A 25,010-nucleotide genomic window follows, 5' to 3' on the forward strand; every position below is an offset into this window, starting at 1 on the left:
TCCGTTCAATTTTACAAAGTACATTTTAATGAAAGCCATGTTGACTTTTTCTGACTTCTAATCATTCAGAAAGTCAAAACAGTTATTGCAATAGTGAGAAACATAATACACAAGCAATATCTTATCAAACATAAACTTTGATTATTTTTTGTATGAGACAAACTTAAGTAGTTTACTTGTTTAAACCAATCCGTTGCCAAATGGAAATGGTACTCTTGAGTCCATGCCAAAATTTGGTTTCTTCATCTCCTTTGCCCAGTCTTGGCTAAAACCTTGGTACTACTCAAAAACAACCAAAATCTTCAAGTAATTTCAATATATCTATCCTTGCCAAAATGATTTGCAGACAGAACTGACTCTATAAATAAGGATGAGTCATCAGTAAGGTTAAAACTGGACCTTCAACTAGCCAAATCTTGGTTTGCATTGGAAAAAAAGAAACAGTTCATAAGTTTGTGGAATTTACTTGGTTATAAAATGAAAGTTTAAAATCTTACCTTGTGATGCCCAAATTCATTCAAAATCGTTCCCAATTTTCTAGTGTTGCTATGCAGTTTCTGGGCAGCAATAGCTGGATGGGGGTCACGCCAGTCAACAGACAAGCGATGGTACCAAAGGCGCTGACTTTCCAAACTGTGAGCTGATTTAACACTTGGGTCAAAACGGTGCACTTCACATCCATCATTGGCCATGTTCACCTCAAACTGGGTGTCATCACTGCCCAGCCTATAAAGAAAGCAAGTGAAACTCAAATAACAAAGAACAGGCAGAAACAAAAAGTGTTGGCCTGACAAAATGAGAGTAGCTAGAAAAATCTTCTTTGTCACGCCATGCCTTCTCCTGTTTTAACACATGACTAACTACAGACATGAAATAAATTTGCTTTAAGGGAAAGAGAAATAGTATAGTGGATAAGATGCTTGCTTAGCTTGTGGCCAACCTGGGTTCGATCCCTGACTTCCCATATGGTCCCCTGTACACTGCCAGGTATGACTTTCAAGTACACAGCCAGAAGTAACCCCTGAGGATCACCAGGAGTGACCAAAAAGCAAATAAATAAAAAGTAATTTGCTTTAACAAAAAAAGCACGATTAACTAAAAAAATTCTTCTGGGTAAAAAAAAGTAGAAGTATCTGCTGTTATGTACAGACCAGAGAATTACACGTTCATGCATGTAGAGCCCTTTGAAGCTTTTGAAAGTTAATTTTTAGAGATATAAATCTTTACTACCAGGATTAAGGCTTTGCATGTATCTGACCCCATTTTGATCCCTGGCACAATATAGTCCCCCAAGCATCACCAGGCATGGCTTTGGAGGTCTCTGAGCAGTGCCAGGTGACCCAGGTAATCCCCAGCACCACAAGACCTGAGCAGCACTGTATTCTCAGGCACTTGCATTGAACTGCCGGCCCGACTGACAGAGAATGATAGTAAGGGGAGTTGGACCCCTGAGCGTTACTGGGCTTCCCCCACCAATAATAATGAAAAAATAGTTAAATGCAATCTTTGTTCTAAATAGAGAGAAATATAAAGAGAATCCAATGAACTAAAGAGAGAGTACAGGTGTTAAGGTTTTTCTTCCACCCTGCCAATCCCAATTCAATCCTCCGCACTGCTTATGATCTCCTGAGCACAGGGCCAGGAAGAGAGGCTGAGTACTGCTATATATAGCCCAAACCCCAACTCTCTCACAAAAATAACAGAAATAGAATTTATTTTTCGATATAGTTATTTATAGTTTTCGATAAAAGGTAAATGAAAGTGGTCTTACTGGATGTCGGACTTAGGAAGCCAAAGAGTTACCTCACCAACATTCACATCAGTAGGGGGGAAATATTGTGAATTACTTGTACTTCAGTATCCAGTAGATAGCACATCATCTGGGGAATTCATATACTTAAAACTTTCTTATTTACTCAGAAATATTCCTTTTTTTAAACAATATATTTAATCACACTGAATAAAGTAATAAACTGCATTTGGATAACAGCTGTAATTTTTACTTTTCTCGGCTCAAAATAGTATCTTTTTTCAATTTTTTATGGTTCTTTTAGAAGATAACTTGCATGCAAGCAGTATACTGCACCACAAAGATATGAAGGTTATAATTCAGTTGGTTTTCTATGTGCATACATCCGTATAAATAGTACAGAAAATAGCCATCTCATAAAATTAATTCATGCCCTCAAAATAGTTCTTCTTCAAGGTTAGTTTAAACTAGTCAAGCATATGATAGATATAAAAAGCAAGAGGAAAACCAAATGTAAGATGCATGTAGTGGTATAAAACTTTACCAAACACTGGAAAGTCAGGAGTTAAATTTGATTCATAAAATTCCAAAGCATGAACACCAGATATAGGAACAAAAATGGAATCTTTGAGGTCATGGGAGTGTAGGAAATTATCCATTTACTGGACAGTAAACCTCCTTGAAGAAAAAGGTTAAGGGCCAGAGATACAACTCAAGGGGGAGAAAATGTGTGAGTTCTGGATTTGTCATGTCCCCCTTTCCCACTCCAGCATCAATCCAATTTTTTTTTTAAGGATGAAGTAAAGGGCCCAATCTTGCTCAATTTCTAAATTGTAAGTGCTGGGAAGTAGCTGATGGCCAAAAACCTACAAAATGCTGCTTGAAATGAGAATGTTATTCAGGGGGGTCTGGAATTCCCAGAAGAGATCACACCATAGTCAGCCAGGAGTGAAGTGGGCTCTCTTTTGTATAAATGACTTCTTCCTGTATAAATGAATCTTTTTAGAACACTTTCTGTGAATGAGGCTGTACACTAAACATCAGAGACACTATCTTTGATCAGAAGAAGCTCATAGCTAGAAACAAGATTTTAGAACAAATAACAAACAGGACAAATAACTAGATAGAATTTTATTGCCAAAGGACAATTTATAAGAAAATCTTTTTTTTTCTTTTGCTCACCTGATATAAATGAGAATTCTCTGTAGAAAATGTTACTTTACAGAAATTTTGATATTGTGGTTATACCATGAAGCAAGAAATATAGATCATAGGTCTAGTTTCTGCAGGTCTAAATCAATTGTTCCCTTCCTGCTATCAAATCTGTATTCCAGAGTTAGGGAAGGTAGAAGGTAAAGTGCCTGTACTCTTAGGGACAAGTTCCCAAAGTTACACACAGCATTTGGATGCTTGTCTTGTTGCTGAAACCTAAACCTTTGCCTAGGCAATATCAACTTCATAAAGTGGGCCTTTTGCTGTAACCTTGGGAGTTGACAAAGAAAGAAGGGGAGAGTGAATACTGGTGAGCAACTAGCAATCCTACCATAGCCATTTATTTTTCTTTTCACTTTGTTTTGGGGGGAGGGATGGTTCCCATCTGGCTGAGATCAGGGCTTACTCCTAGCTCTGTACTCTACTCAGGGATCACTACTGATGGTGCTCAGGAGACATATGACATGTCAGGGATCAAACCAAGAATGGCCTTAACCCCTGTACTATCTCTTTTGCTTGTCAACCACTTTTAAAACAGGTTAGCAGTTAAATATGTATAGCCAAAGGTTTCCTGAAGACTATAACCAATCCTTCAATGAGGGAAGAAATAAAAAATCATATAACTGATTCTTGTGATATCATCCTAATATGTTAAGGATTTGAGATCACAATGAACAATTTGGCATAGACAAGCTATCAAATCTGAATGTTGTTGAAGAAATAGAAGGGGGATTAATTTCCAAAGGTACCAGAAGAGCTGTCTCGCCCTTCTAACATTTCAGAGACCAGTCACCCGGTTCTGTGAAAGATGTTATATTATTATGGAAGATATTCTATTAAGGATTTTATGGGGATGAGGGGCTAGAACAAAATTTTTTAAAAGGATCTATGACTTTTTTTGATTTCTCGGTCATATCTACTTTGAGTTCATGCTGTGTTAATTAAACCATTATAATTAAAAATTGTTGGCTCTGGAGTGCCTCCATTCCTATTGAAATGCCTATGGCAACTGAATGTCCTAGATTTCTTTTTTTTAATCAAATATTGGATTTGTAGCCTGAATATGTGTTATGTGTTGCCTACCAAGTTTTACTCTGCCTTACACTGAGAATTAGTATCTTGCAACCTACCAAAAGGAGATAGAAAATATTTATCTACCATTATACCGTCTTAAATTTTAATCTCTCTCTCTCTCTCTCTCTCTCTTTGGTGGGGGTGGGGGTCATACCCAGAGATGTTCAGAGGTTACTCCAGGCTCCAAACTCAGAAATTACTCCTGGTGGTGCTCAGGGGACCATATGCCAGGGATTGAACCCGGTTTGGCTGTGTGCAAGACAAACATGTTACTCACTGTACTATCTCTTCAGCCCCAAGTTTTCTCTTTTATGCCCAACCCTCACTCTGAAAAACAACCTTTGGCATGAAGAATAAAATAGGTGATTTTGCCAAAAGCTAGAGATGAGTTTAGTGGGTGAGCCCAGGACTTACCCATGTGAAACACTGAGTTCAATTCCTAGGTTTGCAAATAATTGTGACATTATTTTATGCTTCACTTGTACTCCCATCCCCATGCCCCACCCTTCATCCCATCCACTATCTCCTCACATAACACCTCTACTTCGGAAGATTCACAGAACTATCCTTAACTAAACATGCTTTCCCAGTGAGAGAGGGGGAGGAGAAAAGCAACTTGGGAATATTCAAGGTTTTTTTCCACCTACATTATGGTAATCACATTCCCAGATTTTGCCCCCCCCAATAATAAACAAATAAATAAACAAAACTACCTAACAAATCAAACCAGCAGCCATGTTCTATTTTTCAGATATTGGGAGAAATTTGTATTATCTGTGTTATGAACCCACAGACTCTCTTTGTTTCTCTTTTCTTTCCTCTTGTTGGTAATATATACAATATCCCTCTCCTTTTCTTATCTTTTTTAATTGTTTTTGTTTTTTGAGTTTTGGGGCCACATCCAGCAGTGCTCAGGGCTTACTCCTGTCTCTGAGCTCAGGAATTACTGCTGGCAGGGTTCAGGGGACTATATAGAGTGTCAGATTGTGCAAGGCAAATGCCCTACCTGCAGTACTATCTCTCCTGACCTCTTTTTAAAAAAATTTTTAGATTAACTTTTAATTTAATTTTTGAAACTGAATCACCATTAAATAGTTCCAAAGCTTTCATGATTGGGTTTCAGTCATACAATGTTCCAATACCCATGCCTCCACCAGCTATATTTCCTCCAACCAATATCCCCCTTATCCCTCCTGCCATATTTCTCCCTCTAGTCTACCTCTATGGCAGACATTTCCTGACCTCTTTTTAAAACTTTTTTTTGCTTTATGGGTCATACCTGGCAATGCACAGAGATCACTCATGACTCATACACTCAGGAATTACTCCTGGTGGTGCTTGGGGACCATACAGGATGCTGGGAATCGAACCCGGGTTGGCCACGTCCAAGGCAAAAGCCCTACCTGCTGTGCTATTGCTTCAGCTCCATCTTAAAAAAACTTTTAACTGGTCTATTCTACCCCATTTCAAAAATGAAAAGGCTGTGATTTTAATGTCATGAAACTGAAGTTCATGGAGCACATAATCCCAGAAAAAAATGTCTTTATATTAATTCAGCAGTAAAAGTTTTGTCTCCTGGAGAAGAATCTTTAAACATCAGAGAGAAGGTAGAAGATGCCGGCTTCGGAGCTGGGGAGCAGGGCAGGAGGGTTGCACAGATGAGGAAGGGCTGGGCAGCCTTCACCTTCTGGCTCCTGCAGCCCTCACGTCTTTCTCTCCTCCCTGGTCACCCTCTGTGGTTGCAGTGTCCTCTGTGCAGTTGGGATGGGAAGGACCAGGCACAGCAGGGCAGGGTCTTTCTACTTCCCATGACCTCTCTGCTTCCTGTCTTCCCCACTATCCCACCACTACCCCAACATTGCCAAAGGCTGAGAATTCAGGTCCTGCCTTCTCCCTTGTGTTTCATTTTCAGGACTTCTATATCCAGCCTGAGTCTCCATTTCTCAGCATCAACTGAAATGTTTTCCACTGACCATTCTCTTCCTCCGAGGCAAGAAATTCACCCCAGAAGAGGAAAGTACTGAGTAACAGCACAATCAACAATGTGTCTAAAATCCAAAGCATTTTTAAGGTGGGGGGGCAGTGGCTGGGGATGATCAGGGACTATTCCTGGTTCTGTGCTCAGGAATAACTTCTAGTATTGCTCAGGGACTATATGTGGTACCAGGGATTGGACCAGGAATAGCAGCACGCAAGGAAATTTGCATGTTGGCTGGAGGCTGGAAAGATTGGGTTATTCTATCTCTCTAGCTGCTAGCCAGAAGATTGTCTCTAGTTTCCAGCTTTCAATGAAGCATTTTCATGATTTTAATCAAGTGTTAACCCCTGTAATCGATTCATTTCTTTACTCTGTGGGATTCACTGTTCTATCTGCCCTTTACAAACTTGATTTGGAATAGTGAACATTAAAATCAAAGTACTATATTCTTGCAAATAATCAATAGTCTGAAGTATTACAGCTGAACCATTCTGTATAAAAACTCTGAAGTAAAAGCAAAAAGGAATTTTTAAAAAATCACTCCAAATAAAATGGCACTCCGGTTTCATTTTAGTCCATTATATGCTTTAAATGAAATTGTTTCTGGGTGCAAAATATTATGCAAATTATAAAGGCAGTTTAGAGCAAGAAAATTGGACCAAGCTGAGATCTCCAATTTGCATGTGGTACTATGCAATTATTTTTATGACCTACTTTCATACATTTTTAATATGAGATAAAACAAACTCCACTGTCACAACTTCGCATTCTTTCTACATGCTCAATGGGCTCTATAGCTGATGGGCTCTGAACAAAAACAGGAAGAGCTCTATTCTAATCAACTGATGAGCAACTCATTTCCTAATCTCAACCTTCTTAAGTCTTACATAACAGCTTCCTCCTTCAGCTCCCTCAAGCATCATTCATTGGGTAACATTTTTTTTTCTGGGTTGGGGGCCATACCTGGGGGTTATTAGAGGCTACTCCTGGTGTGATGCTTGGGGGTTAATTCCCAATATTCAGGAGACTCTGCAATGCCAGGGATCAACCTGGTAAAAAACACTGCAATGCAAAACACTAACTAGCCTTTTCTGTCATCTTCCCTGGCCCTTGTAGCAAACATCTGCTTACTTTGTACTAAGAGCCTGTGATAAATATCCTCAACCTTTGTTTACTAATACAAGACTGTTTTTATTGTCCTAAAATTTTTCTCATTTAAAACTTTTGTTGAAAAAAAAAGGCAGAACCAAACAAACGAAAAAGCAGAGAACAGACTGATAGTTTTGGGGGTAAGGTACTGGCCTTTCCTGTGGCTGATCCAGATTTGGTCCCCAGCACCCATATGGCCTTTGGAGCCCCATCAGGAGTCAGGAGTAAGCATTGAGTACTGGGTGAGCTCTCCAAATCACATACACACACACACTCACACACACACACACTTTTCTTAAATATCAATTTAAGAATTGATATTTTCTTAACTATCAATTAGAATAATAATCCAAGTTGAGTACAATCTGACATGAATGGCAGTCTCTTTGGCCTTACCTTTAGGAGACAGGCACTTAGCATCATCCTAAAGACAGCTCTACTCAGGATTCCTGACCAGGCCAGAGAGGCAGCTCAGCAGCAGAGTGCATGCTTTATATGCAGGAGGCCCAGGTTCAATCCCTGAGCACCTCCAGGAGCACTCCTGTCCTAAACATAGGAACCGGGTGAGGGGGGGCAGGGGAGCACTCTGTCCTTTTTTCTTTTTTTCTTAACTGAATCACCACTGAGATACACAGTTGCCAACTTTTCATGATTTTCAGTCATACAATGTTCCAACACCCATCCCTTTACCAGTGTACATTTCCCTCCACCAACGTCCTCAGTTTCCCTCCCCATCACCAGGCCAGCCTCTATAGCAGCTCCTCTTCTCTTTCCCCCACCCCCTCTTTTTTTTTAAGGCACTGTGGTATGCAATATTGTCACTGAAAGGGTATCATGCATATCACTTTTCCTCCTTCCAGTACTCAGTTCTTGTCAGAGAGATCATTTCCAACTATCATTGTCGTCATGGTCCCTTCTGTCCTAACTGCACTCCCCTCAGTATCCCCTAACTTTCAGCGAGTTTTCTACTATGAACCAGTTCCCCTGGCTCTTGTTTTGATATCTTTGGGTATTATTCACATACATGGGTCGTTGGTGCTGTTATTTTTTTTTAATATCCCCACAAATGGCACTCTGTCCTTCTTAGTACAAATCACAGAGGTAAAGGACCTCTTAGAGAGAAACAGGCACATATTAGAGTCTCCAGGACTTTGTAATGACTCCAAGAATCTTGCCCAAGACCCTTGCCACATAGCTTCTACACAGTCTAAGGGACACAGTGTTCCAAACAGAAATAATTCTCTTTACTTGCCTTTTTCTTTTCTTTTTTTTTTTTTGAGTTATACATCACTTGTAAGTTAGGACTGTTTATATGAGTGCTTTATTTTTTGTGAAATAGTCTCATTACTTTATACTCACCCTTTTATAAAAAGCTCTCTAAATCCATTTGTAAAATTTAGGTCAGCTGCAGACTGAATAATTGAATATCAATTTCCACCCACAATTTTGACATCTCTCTCCTTCCCTCTCTCTCTTAATAAAAAAAAAGTATACGCAGATTCACTGGTGACAGAAAACACACTAGCCCAGCAGTGACCACTGTCATATCCAAACTACATATCAAGGGGTTGGAGCTATAGTACAATGAGTAGGGCATTTGCCTTGCACACAGCTGATCCAGGTTTGATCTCCAGCACTCTATATGATCCCCATACCACCAGATGTGATCCCTGAGCACAGAGGCAGAAATAAGCCCTGAGCACAACCAGGTACAGCTCCAAATCAAAACAAACAAAAAACCTGAAACAAAAAGAAATGTATTAAATTGTATGGCATATGACTTCACCTATGGACTCATCTACATATGTGTGGTGGGTGGGGAAGACATACTTATTGATGCTCAGGGGTTTCTCCTGGCTCTGCTCTCAGAAATTATTCCTGGCAGTACTTAGGGGGCCATACAGGATGCTGGGGATTGAACCCAGGTCTGCCTAATGCAAGACAAGGGATGATCCCTACTGATCCGGCCCCATATATACCCATTCTCGCAGTGAAGATGGAAATCACCAACTTGCCACCAGCAGAATGGAAGTGAGCAGAGCCAAGTCACATTGGGTGAACTGTCAGTGCCTGTTGTTACTCTGCAGATTGGCAAGGACAGGAGGCAAGGAACAGCCCCCATGACACACTGCAGCCCTTCACAGCTTCGTGTTACTGAGAAAACCTTGACTGCCTACCTGTTTTCTTTGGATGCAAACATTACTTACCCTAAAGAATAGAGGCGGCACTGCTTGCTGCGGATTTGATGAGCTAAGCCGAATCTGTCATCAAGACAGACAGACCAGGGCTTCTTTGTGGGGCTGGAGCCCGCAGCCAGGCTGCCTGTGCTCATGTGATCACACGCAATCTGTAAGGATAGGAAATCAATGTGAATAATTTAAAATGCTGGATGATAAATTGCAGGTAGAAACTTTCTGCTTCCCTGGTCCTTGAAAAATCCAGTCGGGAGAGTTATGTTCTCCACTGCTAACTATGCCTCTCCTTGGGGAAACACAAGACAGCTGGGAAATGTTTGGAGGAATCTCAAGTCCCAGCTTTTAGGCAACCTTTACAGGCAGGTTGAAAGCAAAGTAAAGAAAGAGCCCCTGTAGCTCTGTGCCAGGGTACGGGGTGGGGGGAAGGGGGACAAAGTTTAAAAGTTGAGGTGGGAGGAAGGAGGAGTCAGGAAAGACATTATTGTTGTTTTGTTATTGTTTGGGGGTCATATACCACAGAGCTTGGGGGATACTCCCAAGTCTGTGCTCAGAAATTGCTCCTGGAGGGGCTGGAGCGATATCACAGCAGGTAGGGCGTTTGCTTTGCACACAGCCAACCCAGGTTCGATTCCCAGCATCCCATGTGGTCCCTCAAGCACTGCCAGGAGTGATTCCTGAGTGCATGAGCTAGGAGTGACCCCTGTGCATTGCTGGATGTGACAAAGGAAGGAAGGAAGGAAGGAAGGAAGGAAGGAAGGAAGGAAGGAAGGAAGGAAGGAAGAAAGAAAGAAAGAAATTGCTCCTGGAGGTGGTCAGGGGACCAAGGATTGAGCCAGGGTCTCCTGCATGCAAAGCAGATACTTGGTTATTGAATCATTTCTCCAACCCACTCAGGAAAGACTTTGAAGAGGTGTATCCGTCTTTAGGGATAAACATAAGTTGACTCCAAGGCTGAGAGCCAGCAGGGCAGTCCAAACACAAACAACAGTGTGTGCAAAAATTAAAAGTCCTAATTATCAGTACCATGGGCATGTCCCACAGAAGGACAGAGGACTAGACATCCCATATCTCAAGCAGGTTATGGGGCCACCAAAGTTCAGAAAGGAAGCACCATGTAATCCACAGAACACAGAGGCCAAAGGCCCAGGAAAATGAACACCTTGCCCTGCAGTCTCTGTTGACTATCTTCCTCTCAAACAGAGTTCTCAGGATGTATGTCCCAGAGCAGAAGTGCAAGCAAGCACCCCAGTTAGAAAGGAGGCTCTTCCTGGGCTCACCGAATGAAGCTCTTCTCTGAACTCATCTATCAAAATTAGATTAGAAAACCAGGAAAGAACTTGTAGTTATGGCAAGTGGATGCAATTCTCTGATTGCAAATGCACGTGGCGTGTGTCGACTTGGTTAAGGTGCTGACTGTGGCTGAGACTCGGTATACGTGCAGTCAAGGCTGCGGGAACCCAAGAGAACCAAGGCGAATGAATTCTTAAGGAGCAACTGGCTGTCCCCACCTAATGATTCAAACTCTCACAGCCATCTTTCAATCTAAAGCAGCTCTTTTCATCCAAGACGGCAACTCCAGTTGCAGAGAATGTTTTCGGGGCCACTGTCTTCAGTCATTGGGAAACGTAACCACAAACAAATTTCTTTTTAAGAGATTCTAGAAATGTTTGATCCCTTCATTCAACTGGTTTTCCAAAATTTCCATCTGAAAAAAACATGTTATATGGAGCTTATCTACACAGCATATGGATTTATTTATAGCTTATTTAAACCTCCCTTACTCCTGCTGGAATCGAGGGCTGGCCTGGCAAAGTTATCCCGGTACATTTATCAGAGACTAGAGTCTTTTGCCAGGAATTGGACATTTTAGAGGCAAGCAAAACCCTAGATATTTATTATTTTTCTTTGCCTCGGTATCTTACTACTTTTCTCTTCACAACACTAAAGGAAATAATCATAATAGAAAACAGAACTGAATCTTCACTCCAGTAACTAGTACAGAACACATTAACTGGGTGCATCAACATGCTAGTTTGTATAATTTGTTTTCTTCTAATCTTCCATAGATAAATGGAAAGGATGCCCTTGCCGACCCATTCCTAGTCCCTGCTCATGCACCCAAGGAGAGACATTGAATTTCATTAACCAGATGTCAGTGTGGCATGTTCACTGGGTCTGTTTTGCTAGTTGGCCAGTTACTGTGCTTTAAGCAGCTGTGTTACTTCAGTACCTTCCTTGCTCTCTGCTCCAGGCCTGTCTCCTGTAGGAAGTTAATGGAAGGTTCTATGTACACTCTGGCCTCCCCAGAGTTTGCCTAGTCTTCCTAATCCTGAGTCCCTTTACCCCAGTGCAGCATCCTGGAATATTTTTATTAAATGAAATGATGGGGCCATAGAGATGGCTCCAAGGACTAAGTGTGTACTTTCATGCAGGAGATCCATGCTCCCTCTCCATCATCACAAGGTACCCCAACTACTGCTGGGACCAATCCCAACCATAGACCCAGGAGTAGACCCTGAACACCACCAGGTGTAAACCCAGAAAAAAAGAAAGATGGAATGATGGTTCGCGTTTGCTATGGTTCTGTTTTTCTGCCTAAGGATCCATAGCCATATGGTTCTGTTTTTCTGCCTAAGGATCCGTTCTCGTTTCTAATAGCCTTTGAGACCATCGAAACTTAATTCCAGACTCTGCACATTATCTCTCAGAATAAAGTTTATCTACATTCTGATGGACTTAGTAGGCACTGAAAAATTAATATTCCTAGAAAGATAGTGCAGGAGTTCAGGACTTGCCTTGTACATGGCTGACTCTGGTTCAATCTCCAGCATCATATATGGTTCCTTTAGTATCAGCAGGAGTGACCCCTTGGATCATAGCAATATACAAGTAGGACAGTTGCCTTGCACACATAAGATCCATGTTCAATTGCAGATATCCCATATCATTCCCTGAGCCTGCCAGGAGTGATCCCTTAGCACAGATCCAGGATTGAGTCCTGAGCACCACCAGGTATGGCCCAAACACAAAAAGAAAGAAAGAAAAAACAAAGGAGCAATTGCCAGAGCACAGAGCCAGGTGTAAGTCCTGAGTACTTACCAGGTATGGCCCCTAAACCAAAAAATAAATACATAAGAAAGAAGCAAGTAAATAAATCCAAATTTAAAATAGAAAAAAAGCTAAAATTAAAGAAGAAACCGTTCCTTCCTTTCTCTTTGTAGTTGTGGTTGTGATCGCTGGGGGTTACAAGCACAACGAGTGCTCACACATTCTGGTCCTGGTCCTTGCCAGGGGTCCCTATGCTGCTCACACATATTCGGCAGGTGTTGCACTCCTAGTTTCAGTGCTCATATGCTTCAGCTGTGCTGTTCGCCAGGGCTTGCACTCTTTAATTGTGCTGTTCACACAGTGGGTTGCAGGGCTCCAGAGCTTACATACTCTGCTGTGGTACCAGGGGGCCAAATAGCAGAGATGCTGAGGTAGCACTGGGCTCAGGTAGGCAACCAATTATCAAATTCACAGCCTCAAAATTATAAAGGAGAAGCTTTTCTACTGAGTTATCTCTGAGGTCCCTAAATTTAAAAATTACCAAAACCAAAAACCGATAAAAGAACATAAAATAAAAACATTTTTTTAAAAACCCACAAGTTATTATAAAATAAAAAAATTTGAAATCAGAGGAGAGAAAAGTTCCTGGGTCTTAATCTAGATCCAAATGGTGGAAGCACACTGAAGGACAGTGCTGGAACATTCTATAACTGACACCCAGTCATGAACAACTTTGTATATCTCACTATGATTCAATTAAAAAAATAAATTTAAATAAATAAATAAAAACAAATGGTGGGCACAGACACCTGGAAACATGCATTTAATAGCTGCCAGTGATCTTCATGCAAAGTTTGTTGGAAGCTGTGAGTTTACTAGAATTCTTTTGTAATGCCCCACTGACATGGTCCAACTTGGTCTCATCTGTGTCTTAGCAAAGGATGCAAGGTGTAGCCCAACACAGTGCCCCCTCTCTCCCCACGAGCTCCACCCCCTCACCACCCACCTACCCACCCACACAACACACACACACACACACAGAATCAGGACTATGATTGTAAGCATGAAACAATAATATTGGAGCTGAAGAGACAGGTCAGGGGATAAGACACTTGCCTTGAATGTTCAGTCCCCAGCACTACATGGACCTTTGAATACCATCAGGAGCAACCCCCTGAGCAAAGAGGGTAGAATAGCCCCCAGAGAACTGCCAGGGATGACCTCAAAACCTCAAACAACAACAAAAATAGCAGTAATAATATTAATCATGTCTAATATTAGCGATTGATACCTCAGTTTTATAATCTGAGCTAGAGAAGAATCAGGGCTTTATGTGTAGAGGGGAAGGAGATCCCAAGCAGTGCTCACAGGGACCTTCAGGAGTCGTCTCAGCATGTTGAGCTGTTGGTTCCATGCAAGGGTCAAAAGATGCTCTGCTGCTGGGGCTGGAGCGATAGTACAGTGGGTAGAGTGCATGCGGCCGACCCGGGTTCAATTCAACAGCATCCCATATGGTCCCCCAAGCACTTCCAGGAATAATGCCTGAGTGTAAATCCTGCCTGTGCATTACCAGGTGTCACAAAAAAAAAAAAAAAAGTTGCTCTGCTGCTTAGGTCCTGAGGCACCAGGGATTACTTGGGCCATGCCAGCAGTGCTCAGGAATGTCCAGGTCCATACCTGACAGTGATTGGGAGCCTCCAGGGCTGAGCCTGGTACAGTGCCTGACAATGCTTAGGGTGCTGTCAGGAATTAAACCAGGACTAGCTACCTGCAAGGCAAGTGCCTTAACCCCTAAACTATCTTTGCAGTTCCAGAATCAGGACTTTGAGATTCAATTGTTCCTCCTTTGTCAACAATGGTGAGTAGGGCGCTACTCTAAGCAAAGATGACAATTTAAACATTTCTTTGTTCTCACAGATTTCCTGCTACATGCATATATCCCTGTAGGCAAGACGTTCATTTTCTTTCAATCTCTGCTAATGTTCCCCTCTCTTCTCCAAGTGCAAAAAAAGAAAACACAGGAGTTTTAGCATTTTTCTGTTTTCATCACTTATTAAGAATCTCATTGATAGACGTTAGCTTTTGAAAGCAATTAAGAATACTCAGTAAAATTCTACTCCAAAAATTAATTAAATATTGATTTTTCAAATTTTCTTGTTAAGATTTATGGCTAGAACCTCAATAAACACTCCAACAAGCAAAAGAACGGAGGGCAGTAACTCCTAACTAAGCTTTAACTCCAGTAATTATGTTCACCTCTCTAATTCCCTTGTAATTTTAGCCACACAAAGCAAATTAGAACCGGACGAAGGAAACTAGATTCAAGGGGAAAAATTATTCTCTGAAATGCCTTTCAGTTATTTAACTTAAAAGAATCTAATTTATTTTCATTTCATTTTGTGTCCCAAAAGCTTGATTTGCACTTCCTGCCAACCCATACGTAAAATTTGGCAAAAGGAACCCTTAAAATTTGGGAACTTTTGGCAAGAACCACTTCAATGATCTACTAAATGATTATATAATACAACTATTTGGGAAGATTAAAGCTCAAGGTAATATCTACATTGCTGTGGTTTTTATGTCAATTTGTGTGTGTGTGTAAATTATAATAGATACCCAAAAGTTGTGACATCTGTGTCTCCAGAGCCTATATTCCTATGTTATTCTTATAAATAGATGGATGGGTACATGGATGGACAGCTAGATTTTGAAACATTTTTGTTCTAAACAGCAACTGTTGCTTAGATTAATTTTGTAGTACAAGGCTTGCTTCCTGCAGGCATATGGTTTGGGGGTTGCCACAAAAGCTGGCTCAGGAGACTCAGAACAGAGCACTGAGCTTATGATTTAACCATTTCTGATTAGCAGCCAGCAGTGTGGGGCCCTCTAACATGCAGTCAAGGTCTCCCTCATTAGAAAACAATACCTAATTAAAAGAGCCCTAACCTCTCAGGTTTCATTCTGGAAATGCAATGCAGGGTTGGAACCCTGCCTGGGAGCTCCCCAGACCAGGTGACTTCCTCTGGCAGCCTCAAGCCATGCTGCCCCAGTCTCTGAGTTTCTGTTCCAGATCTCCCTTGGCCAGTGGAAGTGTTCCCTGGTGGACTTCTCTCTCTCCATCCTGTTGGAAAACACAGAACTCTTCTCACACCCCAGCTCTACACCAACACGTAGGTGCTTGATTTGAGGTTCTAGTCAGTGCCAGCTACAGATAAGTTGCTCAACTAACATGTGTCACAGCACAGATAAATCAACAACAAACATAGCCAATGCTGAACCATGTAGTGCAAACCTCAACACAGATCTCTGGCAGTATTTTTTTTTAAGTTGCATAAAAAGCTGGAGGTGGAATTTGCTTAGGACTTTCAGAGATTTGAAGCTTTTTTTCCCCCTCTCCCTTGCCCATTATGACTCACTAGTGCTGTGAATTTAGGTAATAGTGACTCTAATATTCTGCCAGCTTTGTAGGCTCTCGTGTTGAGTTCTAAATGAGCATCAGCCCCCAAAGATCTGTAGTCCCCAGAGAGAAGTGGGAGGAGAGCACTGTGCACTGTTTGGTAAAAGATTATGATAAGGAACCAGTTAGATCATCTCTGATGAGTCCTCCCCATGACCCAGAGCACACAGAAACAAAGGACTTTGCTTGACTAAAATGGGTCCTCGTTAGGAAACCATTAAGAGGTCTGAAACTTCACCTCATTCTCTCTGAGGTTAAAAAAAAAATGAGATAAGAGCCAGGAGGATTGGGGCTTAGAAGCCAGCCTCGCATACTGGGGGGGGGGGGGGGGGGGGAGCAGCTGGGATAGAGAGGGACAACTAAGTGAATGATGCCTGGAGGGCTCAAGCAGGATGGGAGATGTATGCTGAAAGTAGACTATAGACCAAACATGATGGCCACTTACTACCTGTATTGCAAACCATAACACCCAAAAGGAGAAAGAGAGAGTAAGAGGGAATGTACCTATGACTGAAGCAGGATTTTGGGAGGAGGGCATGGGGGATGGCGGGAGGGATACTGGGAAAATTTGTGGTGGAGAATGGGCACTGGTGGAGGGATGGGTACTCAATCATTGTATGACAGAAACATAATCATGAAAGTTTGTAAATCTGTGAAAAAAAGACAGAAAGGAAAAAAAAACTGTTCTATGGAGCTTCAACCACCAAGTTCCAATTCCTGTATTCATACAGCCGAGTTATAGTTATATGGCCATTTGTCCCCCTTCTAAATGTGTATGTCACTGTCTCTGTGCACAGTATCCCCAAGACTCAGCTCGAATATATTTTGCTAGCCTTACACATGGTTGGCCCTATTCAAAAATGGGCATCTCTACAAATAATCCCTGAGCAAAGCGAGAAGCAAGCCTTGAGCAGACCCCAATGTGACCCCAAACCCCCCTCCACCCCCAAATACTTCCTTAGAAACCATGTGACCCTACTCAGCACAGTACAATTTCACAGAAGTGTGAGGTTTGTTTCTTATGAAAAGTTATTGAATAGAATTCCTTCCTTTCAAGTCAGTGAGAACCGCAGAAGCAAAAAACCCCAAAAAACTGGCTCAGAGCATCCAAAGAACCCTGAGATACAACCTTCCTTCCTTCCTTCCTTCCTTCCTTCCTTCCTTCCTTCTTTCCTTCCTTCCTTCCTTCCTCCCTCCCTCCCTCCCTCCCTCCCTCCCTCAAGGAAAAGGTCCAAGAGGAACTCAAAGTGGCCAAAGTGACCCTTCATGCTCCAAAAGCTTCTTTTAAGTAAATATGTCTGTTCTAAGTTATGGAACATTAACCTGAAGTACAAATAAAATGGAATTTAGAGTCTTTCACTTGGTCAGTTTATTGGGAGGGAGCAGTGGAACGCAGAGTTCTCAGGTTCAACTCAAACTGAACACTTCTCATTTTTTTCTGGAGCCTTTCAGAGTGTCTCACTAGTCACAGTTCAGCGGTCTAGCTCCCTTTTTGTAAAACCAAGCTACAACATTAAAATTTTAGCATTTTAATTAAGTCACCATGTAAGTTCACCAAATTCATTTGCAACAGCAAAACAAGATGAAATTATGTACAGCACAGGGACCAATTTATCATCCCATTACTCAGGAGGAAGTCAACAAGATTTTACTTCCAGGTATAGGTGACAAATATAAAACTCCTGAGAAACTGCATGGCATGAGAAATTTCATTTCCCTTACCTCTAAATTCTTTTTCTAAAGATCTAGAAATGTGGGCTGGGGATGCAGTTCAGTGGTAAAATCCTGGGTTTTAGAGGCCCTGAGTTAGAGCCCCAGAACTGTTAGGAAAAAAATACACAATAATAATTTTTAAAATCTAGAAATGTATTTTATCCCACAGGTGAAAATAGCCTTTGTGGGTTCAGAGTGAGAACACAGCATGTAGGGTGCTTGCCTTGCATGCAACCAAACCGGGTTCAATCCCAGGAACCGCATATGGTCCTCTTCTGAGCCTGCCAAGTGATCCCTGAGCACAGAGCCAGGAGTAAGCCTTGAGCACAGGTGAGTGTTTCCCCTACTCCCAGAAGAAAAACTGCCTTTTGCTGTCAGTGATAGTTTTTTGCTTTTGTTTTGTTTTTTGGTACAGGGAGATGTCATAGGCTACCCCAGCAGAACACAAAGGCAACTCCTGGCTTTGTGTTCAGGTGTCACTCCTGTCAGTGCTGGGGATGGAAGTGGGGTTGGTATATATGCAAGACCTTCACTTTAAATCTGACCCATCTCTCCAGCCCATTGGTGGAGGATGAGGAATCAATCTTCCTCCAGAGGGTCGAAGGGAGATTAAAAAGAACCACGGAATCATGTTTCCCCAGAATAAGAGGCACCCCGGCCCCACGAAGCAGTTTCCGGGTTGGGGTGGGGAGGGACCCCTCAGACAGTCTCAGTTCCTCAGTGTCTAAGATGCTAGTGTCTCTCCATCTGGGGGAAAAGTTTCCCTTGGGCCTTGATTTCTTTCACCATGTCTGTCTTTTGTCGACATGAGTTTATTTGTGAACGGAGCATCCTGCTTAATGTGTCAGGAGCCACAACTTTCCTTGGGGACCGTGTCTGCCTGCTCTGGGCTCTGACCCAGTCCATGGATCAGGGCCGGAGCTGCCACAGGGTGTCAAGTTGCCAATAAAGACCACCGCTGCCCATAGCGATTTTAAGAGCCTGAAACCCAGAGAGCCTGTGGGGTTATTGGTCTCCCCAGAGCTGCCTGCAAAATGCAAAGTGCTCTCTGCTTTGTGGTTTGTCCCACAGGCCCTGTGTCTGCAGAGGAGAATTGAAGAGGCAAGATTCCTCCAAATACAAAACTGACACCTGGACCTCCAGAGGATAGTTTGGTTTTGTGACACGCTTGAGTGCCTACTCCTGGGTACGACTCTGTCACTTCAGGCGATTTCCCACACCTCCACCCCCAAAGCATTTCTCTAGAGTGGGTCTTTAAAGCTCATCAGGTGAATGGCGCCAATATTTCAGGAGGGTGCTGAGGCAAATGGAAAGCATCTTAGCCATCTCTAAGTGAGGGAAAACGGGGTCCCTCTCAGGAATCTCTGAGAAGCTCCCCACACCCAACTGACAAGTCCTTCCTTGAAAGGAGCGATGGGACCCCACACCCGCTCCAAACCCTCTAGCCCACCACTCTACCTGGGTGGTGCTGATGTACTTCAGGAACCTCGAGGCTTCTTCCTCCAGGGACTGTGCAGGGCCTGCCCACGGCTGCAGGTCAATGTGCCACCGGGACCCCTGCGGGGAAAGAAGGCACAGGACCATGTGTGAGGGCCCACTTGTCTGAGAGGGGGGATGTGAGGGCATGGTAGGACATGGTATCAAGTAGGGTGCACGGCTGCAGTCTGCCAGTAGAGACTTCTGCACCCAGAAGGTGGGGCTCCTGTTGCTGCTGCCCTTACCCCATCAGGGTGACAAACAGGACCTGAGCCCAGCTACCAGGTTAAGCCAGAGACAGCAAAGACCTGGGGCCAACTGAACTTGGGGTGGAAGGAGAACTCCACTGATGCTATCCGGCTCGTTCAGCTACAGTTCTGTATCATACTGTGTAGCCCCTTGAGCAAGAACAAAACCTCTGTCTTCTACTATGTCCACAGCTATGAGCCTCAGAAACTTGCCCATAGGACCCATGGAGAGAGTAGAGGGGTAGGGCTCTTGCCTTGCATTCCTCTAGCCTCCAGGGTTTACTCCTGAGCATGGAACCATGACAAGTCCATGCTAGGTATGAAAAAATGGGAAGGAAGGAGAAGGAAAAGGAAAAAAGAAGGGAAGGAAGAAGAAAAAAGGAAAAGAGGAAGGAAGGAAGGAAGGAAGGAAGGAAGAGAGGGAGGGAGGGAAGGAAGAAGAAAGCAAGAAAGGAAGGAAGGAAGGAAGGAAGGAGGGAGGGAGGGAGGGAAGAAGGGAGGAAGGAAAGAAGGGAGGGAGGAAGGAGGGAGGGAGGGAGTAGGGAGGGAGGGAAGGAAGGAAGGAGGGAAGAAGGAAGGGAGGGAGGGAGGAAAGAAGGAGGGAGGAGGGAGGGAGGGAAGAAGGGAAGAAGGGAGGAAGGAAGGGAGGGAGGGAGGATGAAAGAAGGGAAGAAGGAAAGATGGAAGAAGGGAGGAAGGAAGGAGTGGGGAGGAGGGAGGAAGGGAGGGAGGGAAGGAAGGAAAGAAGGAAGGAAGGAAGGAAGGAAGGAAGGAAGGAAGGAGGGAGGGAGGGAGGGAGGATGGAAGAAGGGAAGAAGAAAAGATGGAGGAAGGAAGGAAGGAAGGAAGGAAAGACGGATGGAGGGAGGGAGGGAGGGCGGGCAGAAAGGAAGGAAGGAAGGAAGGAAGGAAGGAAGGAAGGAAGGAAGGAAGGAAGGAAGGAAGGGAGGGACATGACGGTGCTCCCAGGAGTGACTGTTAGGGGTAAATGTGCCACCTCATCAGTAGCAAGAATGAAGGTTGCAGGGAGGCTCCAGAAGAAAATGAGCCAGACTGAGCACAGCGGGGAAGGCACTTGCTTGCACACAGACCACCTGGGTTCCATTCAGGTACCACATATGGTCCCCTGAGCCTACCGGGAGTGGTCCCTGACCACAGAAGCAGGAGTAAGCCCTGAGCACTGTTGGGTATCGCCCCCAAACAGACATGTGTGGGGGTGCTATGTACACACATTGGCCCTAACCCCCAGATCTGGATGTCAAAATTCTAATGCCCAGTGGTAAGATATTGGGAGGCAGGGCCTCTGGGAGGGGAGAGGTGGGGCCCACATTCTTGGAATTATGCTCTTCTCAGACTGATACCACAGAACTCCCTAGTGGCTGACTCTATGTATGAAAACTCAAGATGTCAACATAGAAGCACTCCTGCCTGCTGATATTTCCCTGAGACCTCAGCCTGGGGGTCACGCTGGAAGTCATCTACATTTTTTGTGGACATCTATGTCACCCCACCTACCCCCAGTCTTCTGTAGGATTCAATTTTATGACGGTCCGAATAGATAATGATTCAAGTAGGAACCATCTAGCACCCCCCAAAAAGCAACCTTCTACAGGATAGGCTGGAGCCTTTATTACCAGTATGATGGGTGACTCCTAACTGGGAAGGGAGTGCACTTAGAATTTGGGTTAAACTGACAGCAAGAAGAATGTGGACCAAGCAAGGAAGCCTGGGGTGTGGGTTTGAGGAAGGGGCAAGCACTGGCTCATGGGTCTGAGATCAGCAGAAACCCTTTGCAAGGAAGGAAGGAAGCATTTTTGCTCAGTCTAAGCATTCAGACCGGGCCTTGCCACCTGGCAGTGGCTGAACTCCCTGCAATTCTCTGGCTTCAAAAAACACCCCCAAATCATTTCCTGCTGGCTGCCTTTTCCTGGGGAATCCTCCCACAGGATCAGTTTGCATGGGACTGGGGGGGTGGGGGGGGGGGGGTGAGGGGTGGTTCGACAACCCCGGTCTTAGGAAAACCTCCTTGAGTCAATGCTTGCTGACATCGTCTTGAAATTCAATAATTTTTTTTTGAACAAAGGGCCTCTGCATTTTCATCTTGCATCAAGCCCTGCAAATTATGTTGTCAGGCTGCCCTGAGGGGCACCTCTTCAGGGAAACCAGCCTTTTCTTCCTGCAGTTCTTGTTCTGTGAACACTGAGCAGGCAGACGCTAATCAGAGACAGCCGTGCACACAGACCAATTTATCTTCCCAGTCACCACCGCCTGCTCCCACCCTGGCTCTGTCTACCTTCTCTGCTCGAGATGTTGATGGCCATTTGCCCCGACAATATTTACTGAGCGCCGGCCACTCCGTGCCAAGTGCAGATAGGAATGAAACCCAGACTGGCCCAGGGGGGCCCCAGTCACTTTGATAGGAAAATGCTGGGATGTTGCAGGGAGCCCATTTTTTCAGGTGAGCAACGTCATGATGAAGCCATAAACTGAAGCATATTTCCACACAAAGGCTTCTTCGCTTTTGCTTGTTCACATTTTTGTGTGTGTTGAAAGATCAAGAGCTCCTGCTTCCCAGGGTGCTGAGGCTACTGGGCTCAGCCAGCTTTGGGGGTGGGGGTGAGGTGTCAGGGCTGCCGGTCTGTTCTCAGTGGCCTGCAAGGCAGCACCTTAACCCCTGTAGTATCTCCCGGCCTGGCCTGGCCCATGTCAGCTTTTCCAGGCCTGGGGTTGAGAATTTCCCATCTCTTTGTCTAAGACCTACACCACCTCTCCATCCACCCCCGCAAAGCCTCAGCATTTGGTCCCGGAGTTTCTTGATGGAAATGATAAAGTTCACATACCATGGTTTGCCTGTAAATCAGTAAACTTTTCCTTGAGGGGGTCAAAGAGCAAATATTTTAGCGTTGCAGCCATTTGGTTTCTGTGGTGATTCCTCTCCTGTGAGAGCCACAGACAGTAAGTCAACAAACGGCCTGGCTGGGTTCCAGGGATATGCAAACCAGGCCGAGGCTGATCCACCAGTCAGGCTCTCCTCGATCCTGATTCAGAGGCAGACCAGCCCTGAAGAGAATGTTGACTTGAAAGAATGGAAATCAAACAGGTCAGATCTAGATAATACCCGTTTTATCATTTGGGTAAATAACAGAGGAATTTTGTGAAACGATCTTCCAAGGCGTGGGGAGGTTGTGCAGAAACCACCTGTGCTTGACAACCCAGAGAGGCCTAATTAACCCAAATCCTCAAGGAGCGAAGGAGAGGGATGAGAGGAACTGGACTCAGTCTTTGATTCAGGAGTCCAGTCAATCCTGTCACATCTGTTCTATGGCAATCCCCACCCAAGTCCTACCCACTGGGAAGGGAGAAACAAAGGAAGCCATGTTGGATTCACACAGGTCAGCTTCCTGGGGAGCAAAGCAGAAGAAACAGGGAGCAAGAGGGATCTCAAGGAGCAAACAGAAGGCCGCCTACAGAATCCTCTAGAAAGAGGCAACAGACTTGATCAGCAGGTGATGCATTTATTCTGTGGCCTTTGGACCTCCTGCTCACCTCTATGTTATAACTGAATTGGGCACAGCAGGGTAAACCAATCAATAGACAAGGGACTCTGGCAAAAACCTCTGCAGGGGGCAAAGTAAGTTCAAAGGGATGGGAGAGACAAGTATTACTCCCAAAAAAACGCCAGAAAACAAATGCAGACCTTGGGAAGCAGTCTCCGCTGTCAGGAGCCCTAGAGCGTCATTAAATAGCAACCTTAAGCACAAACAATTCACCTGGACTAACACAAAAATAATATCCCCAGTCAATGATGGTGAATCAATAGGGTAAAACTCTAGAATTATCTTAAAGGTTCCACAAACAAGGATTCACCTGCAATCTGATGGGTCTTGTTTCTGACTCACTGTTGACCAGGAAGAAATTAAACATAGCAGCTGGAACAGTAAATACTGAGTGGAGAGGTCTCGGGTAGGGATATAATAGAAACATCCAGCAAACAGATGCCCTCCGAGGTACTCTGGCTCAGAGCTTTTGGTTGAGCTGTTTAAAAAACATTTCACATAAAGCAATGTTCTTATTGGAATCGGTCTGACAGCAGTTCGTGATTATTTCCCCGAGGAAACCACTAGCTTTTATCATCTCTTTCAATTATCATTTGTCTTAATTCTCCAGTGCACACATCAATATTTGTCCTTCAAAAAACCCACGAACAGAATTCTCTGAGCACTGAAGGCACCAATGGTTGGTGTTTAGTAGATCGAGAGGAAAAAGAATTATGGTTTTCTTGGGGAAAGAAAAAATAGTTGTTATGATAATTTTACCCCAAATAATTTCCCAAATGCCAGGATACACACCATTATTCACATGCTCCATATCAAGTGGTGAAACTGGCTGCTATCCCATCAGTCCTGAGGTGGCACAAAGGGTACCACCCCCACTTCCTCTTCAGATAGTTAAAGGAGCAGCTGAAGCTGAAGATGGTCCAGGTGCTGTTGTTTGGGGCTCGGCTACTCCCCAGCATTATTATTATTATTATTATTATTATTATTATTATTATTATTTGCTTTTTGGGTCACACCCGGAGATACACAGGGGTTACTCCTGGCTCTGCACTCAGGAATTACTAAGGGGACCATATGGGATGCTCTGGCAAAAACCTCTGCAGGGGGCAAAGTAAGTTCAAAGGGATGGGAGAGACAAGTATTACTCCCAAAAAAAATGCCAGAAAACAAATGCATGGGATGGTGGGAATCGAACCCAGGTTGGCCGCATGCAAGGCAAACACCCTCCCCACTGTGCTATTGCTCCAGCCCCCTCCCCAACATTCTTGAGTAAAAATGTCAAATAGAGCAGACCCAGTGAATGACACAGAGAAGTGGCCAGGCTGCAGAGATGGAGCTCCTCTACTGCTTTGAAATCTGAAGTCCTGTCCTCTAAATCATTAGAATCTGTCCCCCCTCCACAACAGGGCCCCTCACTCAATATGAAAAAATATCCAAGAAGAAAGTGTTCTGATTTCTGAGGAAAGAAAACAGCCCCTTTTGCATGTGTGCAGATATTATCTGGTGCCTTTTCCAGGAAATCTTCACTAAAAGGTAATCTGATTTCTAGGTTTTGATTATCTAGGGGGGAAAAATTCCAAATATTATGATTAAGGACAGCAAAGCCCTTGCTAATTTGCATTGCTGGGGGTTGGTTTCTGCAGCTCTCCGAGATTCTACATCACAAAAAATTAAGAAGTGACTCCTTCGGGGATGGAGCAATAGTAGTGGGTAATGCAAAGGTAATGCAAAGGTACCCAATGTGGCCCCCCAGCTCCACCCGGAGCAGCTCCACCAGCACTGCTCTTCAGTGCAGAGCCTAGAGTAAGCCCTGAGTACATCTGGGTGTGCCTGTCAAGAAGGCAGGCTGGGGGCTGGAGTGATAGCACAGTGAGTAGGGTATTTGCCTCGCACACGGCAACCCAGGTTCGATTCCCAGTATCCCATATGGTCTCCGGAGCACTGCCAGAGTAATTCCTGAGTGCATGAACCAGGAATAACCCCGTGGCTCAAAAGGAAAAAAAAAGCAAAAAGAGGGCAGTCTGAGGGTTGGGATGTAGGAGGAAATCTGGGAATATTGGTGGAGGGAAGTTGACACTGGTAGAGGGATAAGTGCTACAATATTGCATGACTAAAACTCAACTATGAATAATTTTGTATATCACAGTGCTTTA

At 43.9% G+C, this 25,010-nt stretch overlaps 1 protein-coding gene across 2 annotated transcripts in view; it reads right to left on the bottom strand.

Moving 5' to 3' along the window:
• Positions 1-25,010, bottom strand: part of METTL24 (methyltransferase like 24) — a 125,970-nt gene that overhangs the window by 63,145 nt on the left and 37,815 nt on the right. The window contains exons 2-4 of one of the 2 annotated variants that reach the window (XM_056125322.1): positions 19,035-19,133; positions 9,371-9,510; positions 498-726 (exon numbers count right to left, since the gene is read on the bottom strand). In XM_056125322.1, the coding sequence (XP_055981297.1) occupies positions 498-726; positions 9,371-9,510; positions 19,035-19,133 (468 nt within the window). Of the gene's footprint in view, positions 1-497; positions 727-9,370; positions 9,511-19,034; positions 19,134-25,010 lie in introns of those variants that run through there. The other variant, XM_056125323.1, reaches the window with a different exon arrangement.

Source organism: Sorex fumeus, unplaced genomic scaffold (genome assembly GCF_029834395.1).
Source record: "Sorex fumeus unplaced genomic scaffold, SorFum_2.1 ptg000054l, whole genome shotgun sequence".
Taxonomy (NCBI): Eukaryota; Metazoa; Chordata; class Mammalia; order Eulipotyphla; family Soricidae; genus Sorex; species Sorex fumeus.